Source organism: Macrotis lagotis, chromosome 4 (assembly GCF_037893015.1).
Source record: "Macrotis lagotis isolate mMagLag1 chromosome 4, bilby.v1.9.chrom.fasta, whole genome shotgun sequence".
Taxonomy (NCBI): domain Eukaryota; kingdom Metazoa; phylum Chordata; class Mammalia; order Peramelemorphia; family Peramelidae; genus Macrotis; species Macrotis lagotis.
The window spans coordinates 176,576,141-176,591,896 of record NC_133661.1 but is presented as its reverse complement, the minus strand read 5'-3'; the positions used below and the strand labels follow the sequence as shown (position 1 = coordinate 176,591,896).

Here is a 15,756-nt window from a genome sequence, read left to right as displayed (position 1 = left end):
TTAACCATATTTGCCTCAGTTTCTTCAACTGTAAAATGGGGTTCATACTTGAAATCAGGAAGTCTTCTCTTCTTGGGTTCAAATCTAGCTTCTAAATCTGTGACCCTATGCCATTTACTTTTTCCTGTTTGCTTCAGTTTCCTTATCTATAGAATGAGCTAGAGAAGGAAATGTCAAACCATTTCAGTGTCTTTTCAAATGAGGTTACAGAGTTGAACACAACTAATCAACTAACTAGGAACAACAACATCTCTGCTAGACCCCTTACAAAACATTGAGCTAGACCAGGCCCTTCCTCAAATTCTCATCTAGGGATAGGGAATAGATCTGTGATTTTATCTGCATGTAGACCCATTTACTAATGTATATTGGTAATTTCTTTGCAATTTGTAGACTTCAAGAATAAAAGACTCAGATGTTAAGTGAGTCATCCAGATTCACTCAGACAGCATGTTTTAGAAGCAGTACTCAAATGCAGAGTTTCCTGACTACAAGATCAATTTTTTTATCCATTATGCTACACACCTTCTAGGTTCCTGTGATTATTTGGAAGTTCTACATTTTCACTGGAATATTTAGAATTCTAATTTTAATGTGATTAATCACTAAATGGACTCTTAGAGAAATCCACTTATGTAAATAACATCCTCTTTCTATTATAGGTGGGGCCTACTATCTCATATCTAGAAGTTTAGGCCCAGAATTTGGTGGTTCCATAGGCCTCATCTTTGCTTTTGCCAATGCAGTGGCTGTCGCCATGTATGTAGTGGGATTCGCTGAGACCGTGGTTGACCTTCTTGCGGTAAATTAAAATTTGAGATGTTCTTTCCTTTGGATTGGAGAATTAGTTTTTCCTCTAAGTTACCAGATTAGTAGTTGTATACCTTGCTCCAAGTTAGAATTTACCAAATATTTATTGAATTGAATTTAGAACAAATTCTGCCTATACAAACAAGAACAAGGCAAAATGGGCTAAAACTGTAGCATGAAAATTTCCAAATAGTAAAGTGTTTCAAATAGAGCAGAGATTCCTCATTTGTGGTATATGATTATCTCCAGAAATTCCAGGAAATATTTGGAAAATTATTCCACAGATATATTCAAAAGGTCAAATCAAGTCAACAAGAATTTCTTAAGCAGTTGTTATGTGTAAGTATCCCTACTCCTAAGTTGGTGAAGGGAAGAAGACAACATGCAAACAACATGTACAACCAAGATATATATGGGATAAACTTGAGATAATTATTCAGGAGAGGGACTAGCATTAGGGAGGAACATAAGTCTTCTTGAAGAATATGGGACTTGAAGAAAATCAGAGCTAAAAAGCAATAGTATTAGTGAAAATTTATGTGAACTAGAGAATGAATAACTTTATGATACTTAAAAATGTTGCTATGCAATTAACTTTGCAAAAATTAATCTTATATTTTATTTCTTATATGCAAATGATGACAAACTCTAGAATTTATTTCCTTTCATAGTGAATAGGGGGCATGTAAAGGTTTACTGAAAACTAAAGGAGATGGGGACCAACAGAGGTTGGGAATCCCTCCCTGAATCAAGAGTACCCTGCTTCAGAAGTTTGTGGAGTCCTCCAAGGTTTGATTCTCACCAGTCTGATATGGTGAAAGAACTGGTTTCCTTTGAGTCAAGGGGACATATTAGTTGATATCCAAATCTTCCAGTGAAAGTTCCTTGAGGACATAGGTTGTTTTATTTTTGTTCTCATATCTCCAGTATCTAGCATAGTACCTAATATAGCATAGGCAAGCATATACTAAATACTAGTTGAATTAAATTGAATTAATAGTTCCATAGGATCCCTAGGTCCTCAACCCCTGTATAAAGACTGGAAAGCACTGTTACTCTCCCTATCTCACAAAAACTATTCATTTTTCTCCCTGAATATAGTACCTTTTCTATCAGTGATTGATTTTAAATGTCTTTCTTGGCTTTCTTTTATCTCCCCTGGTTCCAAAGGATTCTAACTTGACTAAAGCAAGGTCAAGGCATAAATTATTGGATTTATTGAAGCCAAAGATCATAGATCTAAAGGAGGGAGGGATGTCAGAGCCCATCTACTCCACTTCCTCATTTTATAGATGAGGTAACTGAGGACCAGGGGGTTAAATTAATTTGTACAAAAGCATCTTTTTTTGAGAATCAAATGACTAGATTAGTGAAATATATATATATTATAGATGTGTATGTATATGTATTATATCATAACAGGTGGCATCTTTAATATATTATATATATACATATATATATATATATTTTCAAGTATATTACTTAGTAAGTCTTTTAAAAAAAGGTATTCATTTTTACCCCCTACATTTTAATGTAGTCATTTTTTTCCTCTGGAGTGCAAAAAACCTCCAACAAAGTAACATTCTTTCTAAACTGAGCAGGATGTTCCTCTTATGGTGAATTTTCCTTATCTGGTATTATGATAGCTTCCCCAGAAATGTAAAGAGGATGGACTCCTAACCTTATGTCCCAAGGGCCTATAATCACAGGAAACAAGATCTATAAGGGTTTATATTTAATTCCCTGAAATTGATCAATCCATTATTTTCTTTAATTTCACATAGTCTGCAGACAAAAGATGCATAGTATCTCTGCCTCCCTTTAATTGTATTAATAACACCTATCTGCAAGAAACTATGTCTATAATAATACCTATTATTCTTTTCTAGGAGAGCAACTCAATGATGGTGGATAAAACCAACGACATCAGAATAATAGGCTCTATTACGGTGGTGGTTCTTTTAGGTATTTCGGTGGCTGGAATGGAATGGGAAGCCAAGGTGAATTTTTCAAAATGATGTATCAATAGCTGCCACTCCACTTCTGAACAAATTACAGCAGGCCAGGAGAAAAGCAAAGAGAACCATATGTTCAAAGAGAATTGCTCAGTTATTACTTGTCATGGCAACAAGGGCAATTTAAGGCTGGGAGGAATATAAGACCTTCCAAAGTGCTGGGCTCAGGCAGAGTCAGAACACGATGTCCATGTGCTATATGCCCTCTTTGTTCCCCAGGGGCACTCCAGCAGCATCAGAGGGTCCACCTCCTTCTTCCTATCCTCACCCCTCCTAGACACTAGAATCAGTCTAGCTACTGATGCCTCTCACCATTTTCCCCACTCCCCCATTCCTCCAATTCCAGTTTGATTCTGGCTCTCATGTTTTACTTTCACACTGTATTTTGTAATAAATAATTATTTGTGGATATGCCATCTCCTCTTTTAAACTGTTAGCTCTATGAGAGTTGAAATTAGGCCTTAGCCTTCTTTGTGATCCCCAAGTTCCCTTAACATGCTGCCTTACTCATAATGATCAATCATATTTATTGGAATGAATGAGCTATAATTGGTTCAGCCTATAAGAATTGTTAAGGGAGGTAGAGGGTGTGTGGATGACAGCAGATAACATCTCCCTTCTTCACATATAACCTTATGGGTGACAACCATGATGGAGGAGTAATAACCTTTCAGAAGTAGTACCTGAGGATGCCTCAGGTTCTGTACTAAATAGGAGCATCTCAGATTCTCCCACCCCACCCCAACCCTGACCTATAATTTCATTGGTACAGCAAGTTTCTAGTATGGAACCTCCCTCCATAAATACATGTTGGTGATTTCTCTATAATTGTGACTTTAGGAAATTCTCAACATCAAATTACAGAATTTGAGATAGGGAAGGTATCTCAGTAGTCAACTAAACCAACTCATACACAAAAGAAATTTCTTCTATAATGTATCAGTCAAGTGACTGTTTAACCTCTGCTTGAAGACCTTCATGTAGAGGGAAACCTAAAACCTCTCAAAGGCAGGCAGTTCTACTTTGGGACAGTTTTCATGTGTGGGAAGTTTTTCCTAACATCCACCTAAATTTGTTGCTTCAAGACTTTCTCCCACATTGCTCCTGGTTCTGTCTTCTGGAGCCAAAATAGAATATATCCAATTCCTCTTCCATGTGATAGTGCATCACATATTTAAAATAGCTCTTGAGTTTTCTCTCCTCTAAGCCAAAATGTTCGATTCTTTAACTGGTCCTCAAATATCATGGAACAGAGGACCTTCATCATCTTCATTGTCTTCCTTGAGACACTGTGACATGTCAGCATCCTTCTTAAGCCCTGGCACCAAGAACTGAATAGAATTCTCTAGATGAGGTCTGAAGAGTGCATAGAACAGTGGGACTATTGCTTTCCTATTTCTAGAAGCTCTACCTCTCTTTAAGTAGTTTAAAGTTGAGTTAGCTTTTTTTGGCTACCATATCATACTGCTAACTCACATTAAACTTGTAATCTACTAAAGTTCCCAAATTATTTCCTGAATAAGTGAGGTATTGCCTTTCTCCTCCTATTTCTATAAATTTGATTTTTGTACCCAGTTGAAAATTTTACATTTAATACTAGTGATTCCCATCTTTAAAAAAAATTATACTCAATGCTTTAACCTAAGATCCATGTGAATTATGACTTTTGTCTGCTAGTGTGTTTCGCTATCCCTTCATACTATGGACATTTGTAAATTTGATGAAAGTACCATCTATGTCTTTGTTTAAGTCTAAGTTGAAAATTTAAATAGCACAGATCTCTGGATACACTACTGGTAACCAGAGATCTGGTTAACATTGAGATCAAGTTAACATTGAATAATCAACAACCCTCTCCTTGATTCCAGCCATCCCAAAATTTCTGTATCCATCAGATTATATTATCATCTAACCCCTATCTCCCCACATTCTCCATGAGAATATTATGAAATTAATTATCAAAAATGTTGCTCAAATCTAGATAATTTATGTCCATAGCATTCCTTTTATCTACTAATTTAGTAATCCTATCAAAGACATAAACAAGATTATTCAGGCATGACCTGTATTTGATGATGCCATGGTAGCTCTTTCAAAACCACTACATTTATGATTGATGATAATAATAAAATTAAGGCTATTATTTAGGTTGTGCTTTAAAGTTTGAAATTTTCATCACATAGATTTGGCCACAACATTTTTCTGCTAAAAAAAAACTTCAATATCTTATAGTTACCTCCAAAGTCAAGAATACATTTGTTTTCCTTACATTCAAGGTCCTCCATACATTGACTTTTCTTTGTGGTCTTTTATTAGTTCATCTCCATAAATTGCTCTACCCTCTGTACCACAAATGTGTGAAATATCTCCCATCTCTGCTTTTGCTCACATGACACCATATACCTGGAACAATATCCCTCCCCCCTTTGCTAATTACACTTTTAATATTCCTTGAAGCCTGATTCAAATGTCACATCCTTCATGAACTCTCCCTTAAAACTTCCCTGTAGGTAATAACATTTCCTTCAATATTCATAGAACATTCTATTACTTCTCTAACATATCTACCACTTGGTTTTGTCTATTTTGATTTTCTACGTCCCTCTTATCACTTTACTAGAATGTAAGCTTCATGGGGGAAGGACGATCTAGCTTATCTGAACCTCATATGATTGCATCTGGTATAATCCTGTGGACACATTTTTAATATTTATTAAATGAATGAATGAGTTCTAGTGTGTATATTTTAAAAGCTGACTCAATACTTTGTGGTCTTACAGCACGGTCTTTGCATAAGAAAGAATAAAAACAAATCCCATTACTTTTTAAATTAGATACAACAAGGATGCAACAAAGTAATCTCTATCCTTCTCTTTATCATCCAAAAGACATATTTAAATGAAATGGTATAATTTGAATTTTCTTTTTCCAGGCTCAAGTGATACTTCTTGTCATCCTCCTCATTGCCATTGCAAATTTCTTCATTGGAACTGTCATTCCTTCCAACCATGAGAAGAAATCACGGGGTTTTTTCAATTACCAAGGTGAATGTTTCTAAGACTCTCTGATTTTGAATGTTCCATTTTCCTTTTAGAGGCCCACATTATGCTATTTTGGAAACTGAAAACAAATATGAGTGAAGGTGTAGTACAGTAAATAGATTGCAACCACTGTGAAATCTTAGTACAATGCAAGCATCCATGTTTCCTTCTTCCTGAAAAAAATTTATTTCCACTACAATCACTGAAATAACAAGCACATAGATTGTGTTTTAAAGTTTACAAAGTACTTTACAAATACTTCTTAATTTGACCCTCAACACAACCCTGAAAGGTAAGTACTATTATTATTTTCCTTTTACAGATGAGGAAAATGAGGCATAGAAAAAAGTTAAGTTACTTGTTTAGGCTCACACAGAGCTAGTGTTTGAAGCTGGATTTGGATTCCTGATTTCAAAACTCTATCTACTGTGCCACATACCTACCATAACTTATTATACAGTCCTCTAGGGTTTTGCAACCCTATTAGATTACTATCTAGATTATCAAGAATAAAGGAATCACAAGATCTTTAAGTTGGAAGAACTCTCCTAAAAGTCATCTTAGTTCAACTTCCCAGCTCATGTAGGAATCTCTGATAGGTCATCCTCTATTTTTTCCCTGAAAGCTTCCCGTGACAGGGAACCTATAAAATTGTACCTAAAGGAGTCTGCTGTGGTATCATTGTTGATCATAGTTCATCCTTTGTCTTTTCTAATTTCCAAATCTCTTTCACCAACTCCTAGTTTACATGTATCCATTCAATCTTTCCCAATTGTCCATTCTTGCTTACTCTTGAGTCTCTGTGCTTGCTGCATATGAACTGTGGGACTGGAGAAAGGGGCATGAAATTTGGAGTCAAGAGATCTTAAATCATAATCCTGGTTCTTTCACTTTCTACCCAGAGAACCCTGGATATAACTTCCTTCATGATTTCCTCATCTATAACAATGGAGTTGGATTTAAGATTCCTTCCAACCTAAGATCTCTTTTCCTATGATCTTAGGACTTCTGTTTTCTCATTTTGTTATCTCTTCCTCTTCTCCTCCAGCCCTATAATACAGTGTGCATGGATAGGTGTGAATGTATGTGCACATATAAGCCTGTGAGTGTACATGTGTAGATGTGTGTGTGTCTGTGTGGGTGTATGTGCTTGTCAAAAGAAAAAAATGCTGGACCTGGAGTCAGGAGACTTGATATTCTTCTTCTTTATGTCTTCAGGAATTTTCTCTGATTTCTTTTATTCTCCATTTTTATTTTTGCCCCTCTGGTTTCTTTTTTCTTTCTATTTTTCAGCCTCTCTTTTTTCTTTTCTCCTCTACCATGCTCTATTTCTTTTCATTTTAATAGTGAACTAAATTCCATCCATATTTAGAACAGTTTGATTATATATATATGTATATATATACATATATATATATATTAGTGATCATAAGATCATTTATATGGTTGTTGGAGGCATTCAAATTATTTTCCTGTGAAAAATTCTATTTTATTGATAAGGAAACCAAGGTGCAGACAGGATAAATGACTTGCCCAGGGTGACAAAATAAGTTGAGACTCAGGCTTAACTGTTGACTTTAAAATTATTGTTATTTTCTATCACATAATGGCAGGCTTTTATAATCCTATTCACTCTAGGGCAATACTATGTAAGGAAGTTTAAGGATCTTGGATTCTAACCAAAGGGAGATTAGTCACTGAAGTAACAAGAAGATATCATTAGAAGAGTCTTCAGTCATAAGAAAGTCTCCTCATAGACCTCAAGGTTGTCATAAGAGTGAGGTTTCAGGACAAAGATCTGTTGGGTATATTTGTGTATATGTAAATATACACTAGAAGAGGAATAAAGCAGTTTAGTGGCTAGAGAGCTTGGCCTAGTTTGGAAGAACCAAGTTCAAGGTCTCCCTCTAACACATTCTGACAATTTGATACTGAGCAAGTAATTTCTCAGGTAACTTTCATTTATTATAAATGACAGAACAGTTCTCATTTTATTTATTTAATTTGTTAAATTATTTTTAATTATATTTTAAATAATTGAAGAAATATTAATTGTTCATGGGTAGGCAGAGTCAATGTAATAAAGTGATAATTTTACCAAAACTAATTTATATATTCAATGCCATTCTAATTAAATTATCAAATATTATTTTACTGAATTAGAAAAAACAATAACAAAATTTAATTGAAAGAATAAAAAGTCATGAATATTAAAGGAAATAATGAAAAATAATAAAGGAAGAGAGATGTGCACATACCAGACCTTAAACTCTATCATAAGGCAGTAATTATCAAAGTTATCTGGTACTGGTTAAGAAACAGAAAGGTAGATCAGAATGGAAATATAATTTACAGCAACAAACAAACATAGTAATCATATATTTGACAAGTGTAAAGACTTAAGTTTAGGGAATGAGAATTTATTATTTGATAAAACTAATCGGGAAAATTGGAAAACTTCTGTATTAGTAGAGTGATTTTTATCCTCAGGAGTTCCCTATACCTATAGTATGAAACCGTACTGTAAATAAACAATATTTTTTTTAAAAACCAACACAAGCCCAGAAGTAAATACGCAGATAGAGGATCTATTAAATATTTACTATGTCCTAGGAACTGTGTAAATGTTGAATCCATTCCTAAGAGGTGGTGTTATATGGTAGAAAGATTGGAACAGGGGACCTAGATTCATTTCCTATCTCATTTAGTTACTATCAATCTGACCTAGGAAATTCATGGCACCTTTGTGGGTCACATTCTCCTTATCTGAAAAAGGACTTAGATTCTATCATCTCTAAGGAGTCTTTCAATTGTAAATTGCCTGATCTTTCTTTCTGGTCTTTGGGGACAAAAACATTAGGAAGCTTGAATTCTAGTGAGTTTCCGGTATTGATAAGATGTCAGAGGGGGAAGGAGTATTTCCTGAGACACAAACTGCGCAAGTTGATATGCTAAGTTTTGGTCTCCTGGCAAATATGATAATCAATAGGAAATTCAACAAGTCCACCAAGTTTGTTCTATTTTGTATCCAGGAAATATTTTAATTCAGTTTTATAGACATAAAATTTTTTAAAATTTCCTAATCTATTAAAAGAATCCAAGTGATAAATTTACCTGTCATCTGTATTGCAGCTTCTATCTTTGCTGAAAACTTTGGACCAAGCTTCACAGAAGGAGAAGGATTCTTCTCTGTCTTTGCCATATTTTTCCCAGCAGCTACTGGCATTCTCGCTGGAGCTAACATCTCTGGAGATTTGGAAGTAGGTTACCTTCTCTGCTTTGCAATCCAAGGGTTGTGGGGATAAGATACCATATATTTAGTAGTAAGGACACTATCTTCCATTTCAAGATAGAAATTATCATACAAAGTCACCTGATTATTTTTAAATGATGTGGAGTTAATCGTTAATATTTTCGCTAATTCTAACTTTTAATATGACAAATCTTTCAATCCTCTTAAGGGAAATTTTGATGAACCTATGTTAAATAATTTTTAAGTTAAAAAAATTTGTTAAATTTTGTTTCAAATTTTTTTGAAGTTATGCATATTAATAATCAGAAGCAAAGTAAAGGAAAAAAGCCTCCTTTTACTTGTGGATATCATTTTGCTATACTTAGAAAACCCAGAGAATCAGCAAAGAATCTAATTGAAAAACTAATAGTTTCAGCAAGGTCACAAAATTAATTCATTAAAATTTTTGATCATTTCTATGCAATGCAACAAAAACCAGGAAGAAACAATAAGAAAAGAAATCCCTTTCAAAATACCATGAAATGTGCAAAATATCTTAAAGCTATCTATCAACAAACAATTTAAATAAAATTATAAAAGTTTATTTTTCTGTAAAGATAATAGTAAACATAAATAGAGAAAGATTCACTATTCACAGTAAGGCAAATGTCAATTAAATGACAATACTACATAATTAATATGGAAAGGTACAAGTGAAGGGATATAACATGACCAGGTTTCAAATTTTCTTATTATTAAAACACAGTGGAACAGACTAGATAAGAAAGTAATAAAAATCAAAAACTGTATCTGAAAGTTTGGTAAATCCAACATAAATTACTGAGAAAATGACTCCCTTTTTGACAAGAACTGATGAACAAATCGAAAACGCTTTGGCAAAAATTCAGTTTAGATCAACAGTTTATAATATATATCAACATAAACTCAAAATGAATATGCAGCCTGAATAAAAGAAATAAAATGAAAAAAATATTAGAAAGGAATGAAATTCTTAATTGAGTAAAGGATGAAGGAGATCATAATAATTACATAATTTTTGCCATATAAATTTGAAAACTTTTGCAAAAATACAATCAATGGAGATAGAGCTAGAAGGCAAATAGAATGAAAAAACATTTGCTTCAAATATTACTGATAAAAGCCTGATACAAAGGGATTTTATGGAAATACATAAGCCATTTCCCAGTATTTAAAGGGTCAAAGGGAATAAGAATTGTAAATTTAAAATGACTATATAAAAACTTACCACAAATCACGAGTAGAAAGAAATTCAAATTAAGACTACATCAAAGTTCACTTCACATCGTACAAATTGGAAAATATGGTAAAAAATTATGAAAACAATAAATGTTGAAGAAATGTGGAAAGATGGGCACAGTGGTACACTATTGGTGGGAATATGAAAGGGTTCAACAATTCTCCATGTCATTTTGCAAGTATGCAGCAAAAAAAAATATTAAACTGTCCATACTCTTTGACTCAGTGATACTCCCCAAGGTAATAAAAAAAAACCATATAAAACCCCAGTAGATGCCAGTAGCATTCTTTGGATTAGCAAAGAAATCTATAAACAAAGTAGTCCCAAAATATAGAAAGGCTGAAAAAAGATGATATATGAATATAAAGTAATATTAGTATGCAATAAAAATAAAAATACAGGTAATGAAAAAAACATGGGAAGAGTTAAATGAAGCTATTCAGAATGAATAACTTAACAAAGAATATGATATACAGAATATAAATAAAATATCATGGAACTTTAAATACTTAAAGAATCAGTTATTATTGAAAACCATATAATGAAATAATCCTCTACATTCCCATGATAGTAGACAACTCGGCAGGGTCTTAAATGCATTGTCTAATATGTTTATTTACATCAGGTGGTTTTGCTCACCTCTTTTTGTAATAATGGAGGGTTCAATTGGGAGTGGGAAGTTGGGGAGGGTTAAAATGATCATGTTATAGAGGCAGAAGGCATCAATAAAACATATTTTTTTAAAAAGTAATATCCCAGGGCAGCTAGGTGGCACAGTGGATAGAGCACCAGCCCTGGATTCAGGAGGACTTGACTTCAAATCTGGCCTCAGACACTTAAAATTATCTAGCTGTGGGCAGCTGGGTGGCGCAGTGGATAGAGCACTGGCCTTGGAGTCAAGAGTACCTAAGTTCAAATTTGACCTCAGACACTTAATAATTACTTAGCTGTGTGGCCTTGGGCAAGCCACTTATCCCCATTTGCCCTGCAAAAATCTAAAAAAATTTAAAAATTAAAAAAAAATTACCTAGCTGTGTGAGCTTGGACAAATAACCTCACTGCCTTGCAAAAAAACAAACAAAAAAAAGTGATATCCTAGTCTTAGCATAGATTAACTCCTCCCTTCAGTATTTTTTCCAGCAGTGATTCCTGACAATAGTACTAGAGTTAAATTTTGAGGGAATGGAGGATTTTTACAATGAAGATTTTCAATTATATCACACTCTGCTCTCAGGATGCAGAATAGGGTCCTTTATCTTTTATTTATGTCATGGAGACCTTTGGCCTAAAATTTAGTGGTTTCTTAAAATGATTTTTAAGTTAATAAAATAAAATAAAATTTGGAAATTAGTTCTATTGAAATTCATTGCTCAAAATGTTTTTTAAACAAGATTTTTATTTATTTTTTTAAAAAAAACCTCTGATCTTGAGGTTGTCAATAACGTGCAATAGGCCAGTAATCCATCATTTGGATACATCCCCCATGATTGTGACAGTGGCCAACACGTGGTAACCAGTTGCTTACTGACTGAATGCTGTGGCAGAACTATCCCATAAGTAAAGAGGAAATAATAATAGTAATGCTAACAATAATTACATTTACATAGCTCTTTACAATTTTCAAAAACCTATCATTTACACTAATTCAATTTTCCCTTAAAAATACTGTAGAATCTCTTATTATCTTCAGGAGCAGAGGCATGCCATGAAGACATAAGCAGAATAGTATAATAAGCTGAATTAGGCTTTATGGCAAGTGTGACCTTCACCAAGAAATAATACAAATTCATAGTTATAAAGAAGAACAAAATGGGACTCTGAGAATTTAAGTGGTCTGATGAAGGTCATCCAGCTTCTAAGAAGAAACTGAACTAGAATTTAAACTCAGGTCTTCTGATTCTAAGTCCAATGAGCTGTACATGGTCAAGGTACCATTAATGATAATGGTTTTACAAAATAAAAGTAATATGAAATAATAGGGATATCAACTGTAAAAAGGACTGAAAAGTAGGCTCCTGGTTACAGTCATTATACCTTGTAAAACTCCCTTGAAGCAGGTAGATGGTGGCAGAGTGGGAATATTCTGTGCCACACAAATTTAAATACTATATTCCCTTTATTCTAATTCAATTCAAAGAATATTTATTAGCTGCATATTATAGGTACACTGTACAAATACAAGTCCCTCCCCCACATAAAAAAACAGTCCTCACCATCAAGGAGTTTATATTCTTCTAGAGTATTAAAGATAAATGGAGACAGGGTACAGTAAAGACTATGACGATAAAGAGAACACTAATGAGAGAGATGAGAAAAGACATCCTGGGTAGGAGCTGGCATCTAAAATGAGGTGTGAAGGAAACTGAGGATTCTAAAAGGCATTTCAGTCATGGCAGAAAGTCTGGATAAATGCATTGAGGCAGGAGATGGAGATTGATTTAAGGGTACATTAAGCAGGACCATTTGGCTAAGATGTTGTTTAGTTGTTTTTCTGTTGTGTCCAACCTTTCATGAACCCACTTGAACTTTTCTTGGCAAAGACACTGGAGTGATTGGCCGTTTCCATTTTCAGATCATTTTATAAATAAACTGAGGCAAACAGAATTGAATGATTTGGTTAGGATCTTATGGCTAGTAAATGTCTTAAGTTGGATCTAAACTCAGGAAAATAGGGGAAGCTAGGTGGCACAGTGGACAGAGCACCTCCCTGAAATCAGTAGGACCTGAGTTCAAATCCAACCTCAGACACTTAATAATTACCTAGTTGTGTGACCTTGGGCAAGTTACTAACTCCATTGCCTTGCAAAAAAACAAAAAGCAAAAAAATCAGGAAAATAAGTCTTTCTGACTTCAGATCTGTCACTCTATCCACTGTGCCCCCTAGATGCCCTTACTAGGATATAAAGTAAATTAAATAAGTCAGGGAAAATAACTGGAGTCAGATTGTAAATTAAATGAGCAGGGTGAAGAATCTGATTTTGTCTTAGAGACAATAGGAAACCACTGAAAATTTTTGAGCAAGAGATTGACATGATCCGAAAACTGTTTTGGTATCTAAGTAAAGAGTGAAAATCTTTCCCTCAGAGGTTGCTACTTTTGTAAATGGGTTGATTTTTTCTGAAATAAACATATATTTGCAGTTTTGCAAAGACAGAATAAACTCCAGATGATCTAATTTCCTCACTTTTATCCCTCTATTTTCATTCTCCCACCTTTCTTCTCCTTTAAGGACCCACAAGATGCTATCCCCAGAGGAACAATGCTGGCCATTCTGATCACCACTGTTGCCTACATAGGGGTTGCTATTTGTGTAGGTAAGTAACAGCAATAGCAGCTAAAATTCATATGGTACTTTGAGGTTACAAAGGGCTTTACACACATTATCTTGATTGCTCTTCACAACAGTCTAGTTAAGTAAGTGTTATTATTACCTCCATTTCACAGCTGAGGAAAATAACACTTAGAGATTGAGTGAAATCTCCTTCCCTGGTGACACAGTTAAGTTTCCAAGGTCAGATTCAAGACTTCCTGACTCCAAGTTAGTGCTGTTTCCATTATACCAGCTTATGCATCAACCTTCAGATTATTCTTAATGCTTACTTGACTCTCCTATACTTTCTGTCATGCTTGGGTTACAGAAGCTAAAGCTCACAAAACTGGAAAATTATTGAAAGCTATTGAGTTTTTAAATTGTGATATGTCTTCCTTCCATTATTATCATCATCATGGCATTTTAGTGTCTTGATTATAATTTTCATCATTGGAGAGAGATAGACAGATAGATAGTAAATAGACAAGCAGAAAGATAATTATAGATGCCTGTTAGCATTATTTAATTATATGTATTATTTGTAAGTATACATGTATATATGTAAACATATATGTCCACATTTTCCTATATACATATATAGATATAAGTATGGGTGTATATATACATGGGTGTATGTATTTATCTGTCTTAACATTATTTACTAGAGAGTTAGCCACTTCAGATGGTGACCCAACACCATTAAGAGTGTCATAAAGGAATTTTTAGGTTGCTTCCACTGCCATCACCCACTCCTGCCTGACAGGTGAGAATAGTCTATGTGAGGATATCTGGAAAAGGGGAGAATAACTGGGGGTTAAGGAAACAATGAGAAAGTAGGGAGGGCATGGAATTGGAACTAATGGCTTCCCAGCATTGCTTTCTCTATAGAGGAAATTTCACTATTGCCAGTTGACTGAGAATTAGAAATTGACCCAGCCCCATCAATGCTGACCATTTACTCACATGGTTGACAGAATTTTGTGACTCTTCCTGCTGGGGAGGTACCTGTTGTCTTTACCTCATCACTCATTGATAATATTTAATGAGTGAGAGGCAGAAATTATATTTCAAAACTTGTGATCAATAAAATCATCCCTTGCTTAGGAACAAATTAATGAGGCGAGATGATCACCAAAAACTAAGGATGCTAAGGAGCAATTCTCAGAAAAGGCCTGAATTTTATTCAATCCCTGCTTGCTTCAAGAGAGTAGTAGGAGAGTTCATTCCCCTAAGTTAAGCTTGAGATAAAACGGAGATGAAACAGCATTAGCACACAGAGTCACAAATAGAAATTTTTGCCTCACAAATCATACCCAAGGTAGGCAGAATGAATTCTGAATTCTGCCCTCATGTAGGTGGGGTTGGAATGGGGTAGACAGAGACCCTCAGATACTAGAGATTGCTTGGGAAACTGCCTTGATAAAAGGAAAGAGATAATAAAAAGAAACAGAGGTAAGCATTCCCCCAGCTCTCCATTTGGTAGCTTCCTATTTTAATCATTCTCATTAACCATGTACAAAGTTCTATGAGCACTCTAAATTCAACACCTTGGAGCAAGAACCCATCATCCCACCCTAGTAATATCTGCTTGTAATCTTTTCTCAATAACTATTTTAGGAACGGGGAGGTTCGCTGACTATTCAGGTATTTTCAAACAGCTAATGGTGCAAAGGATAAAGCCTTGGGTCTGAAAGTAGGAACTCCTGAATTCAAATTCACTAGCAGTGTGACCTGGGCATGTCACTTAGCCTCTCTTTGTTTCAATTTCCTTGACTGTAAAATGGGAATAAGAATAGTACCTAGTTCACTTTATAGTAGGTACTAAATAAATGCTTATTCCAGTTCCTTTTCCCTTCAAGAAAAGACATTGGTAATTGGAAGCTTCTATGACTTTTCCTTCTTTTTAAAAATAACATTGAAGCAAAAATATATTTGTGTTAGATTTTTCAGAAATGAGTTTCCTTTTTAACTCAGAGAAGTTGAGACTGAAGTCCTTTATCAAAGACACAGATCATGTCATATATATCCCAGAATCTCTGAGTTGGAAGGGACTTCATAGATCATTTAAC

At 34.4% G+C, this 15,756-nt stretch overlaps 1 protein-coding gene across 5 annotated transcripts in view; it reads left to right on the top strand.

Annotated features, from left to right (window-relative positions):
• Positions 1 to 15,756, top strand: part of SLC12A1 (solute carrier family 12 member 1) — a 122,520-nt gene that overhangs the window by 26,254 nt on the left and 80,510 nt on the right. For all 5 annotated transcript variants that reach the window (XM_074234750.1, XM_074234749.1, XM_074234751.1 and 2 more), the window contains 5 exons: positions 663 to 802; positions 2,700 to 2,810; positions 5,758 to 5,869; positions 8,999 to 9,126; positions 13,607 to 13,691. In XM_074234750.1, coding sequence (XP_074090851.1) covers positions 663 to 802; positions 2,700 to 2,810; positions 5,758 to 5,869; positions 8,999 to 9,126; positions 13,607 to 13,691 — 576 coding nt within the window. The remainder of the gene's footprint in view (positions 1 to 662; positions 803 to 2,699; positions 2,811 to 5,757; positions 5,870 to 8,998; positions 9,127 to 13,606; positions 13,692 to 15,756) is intronic.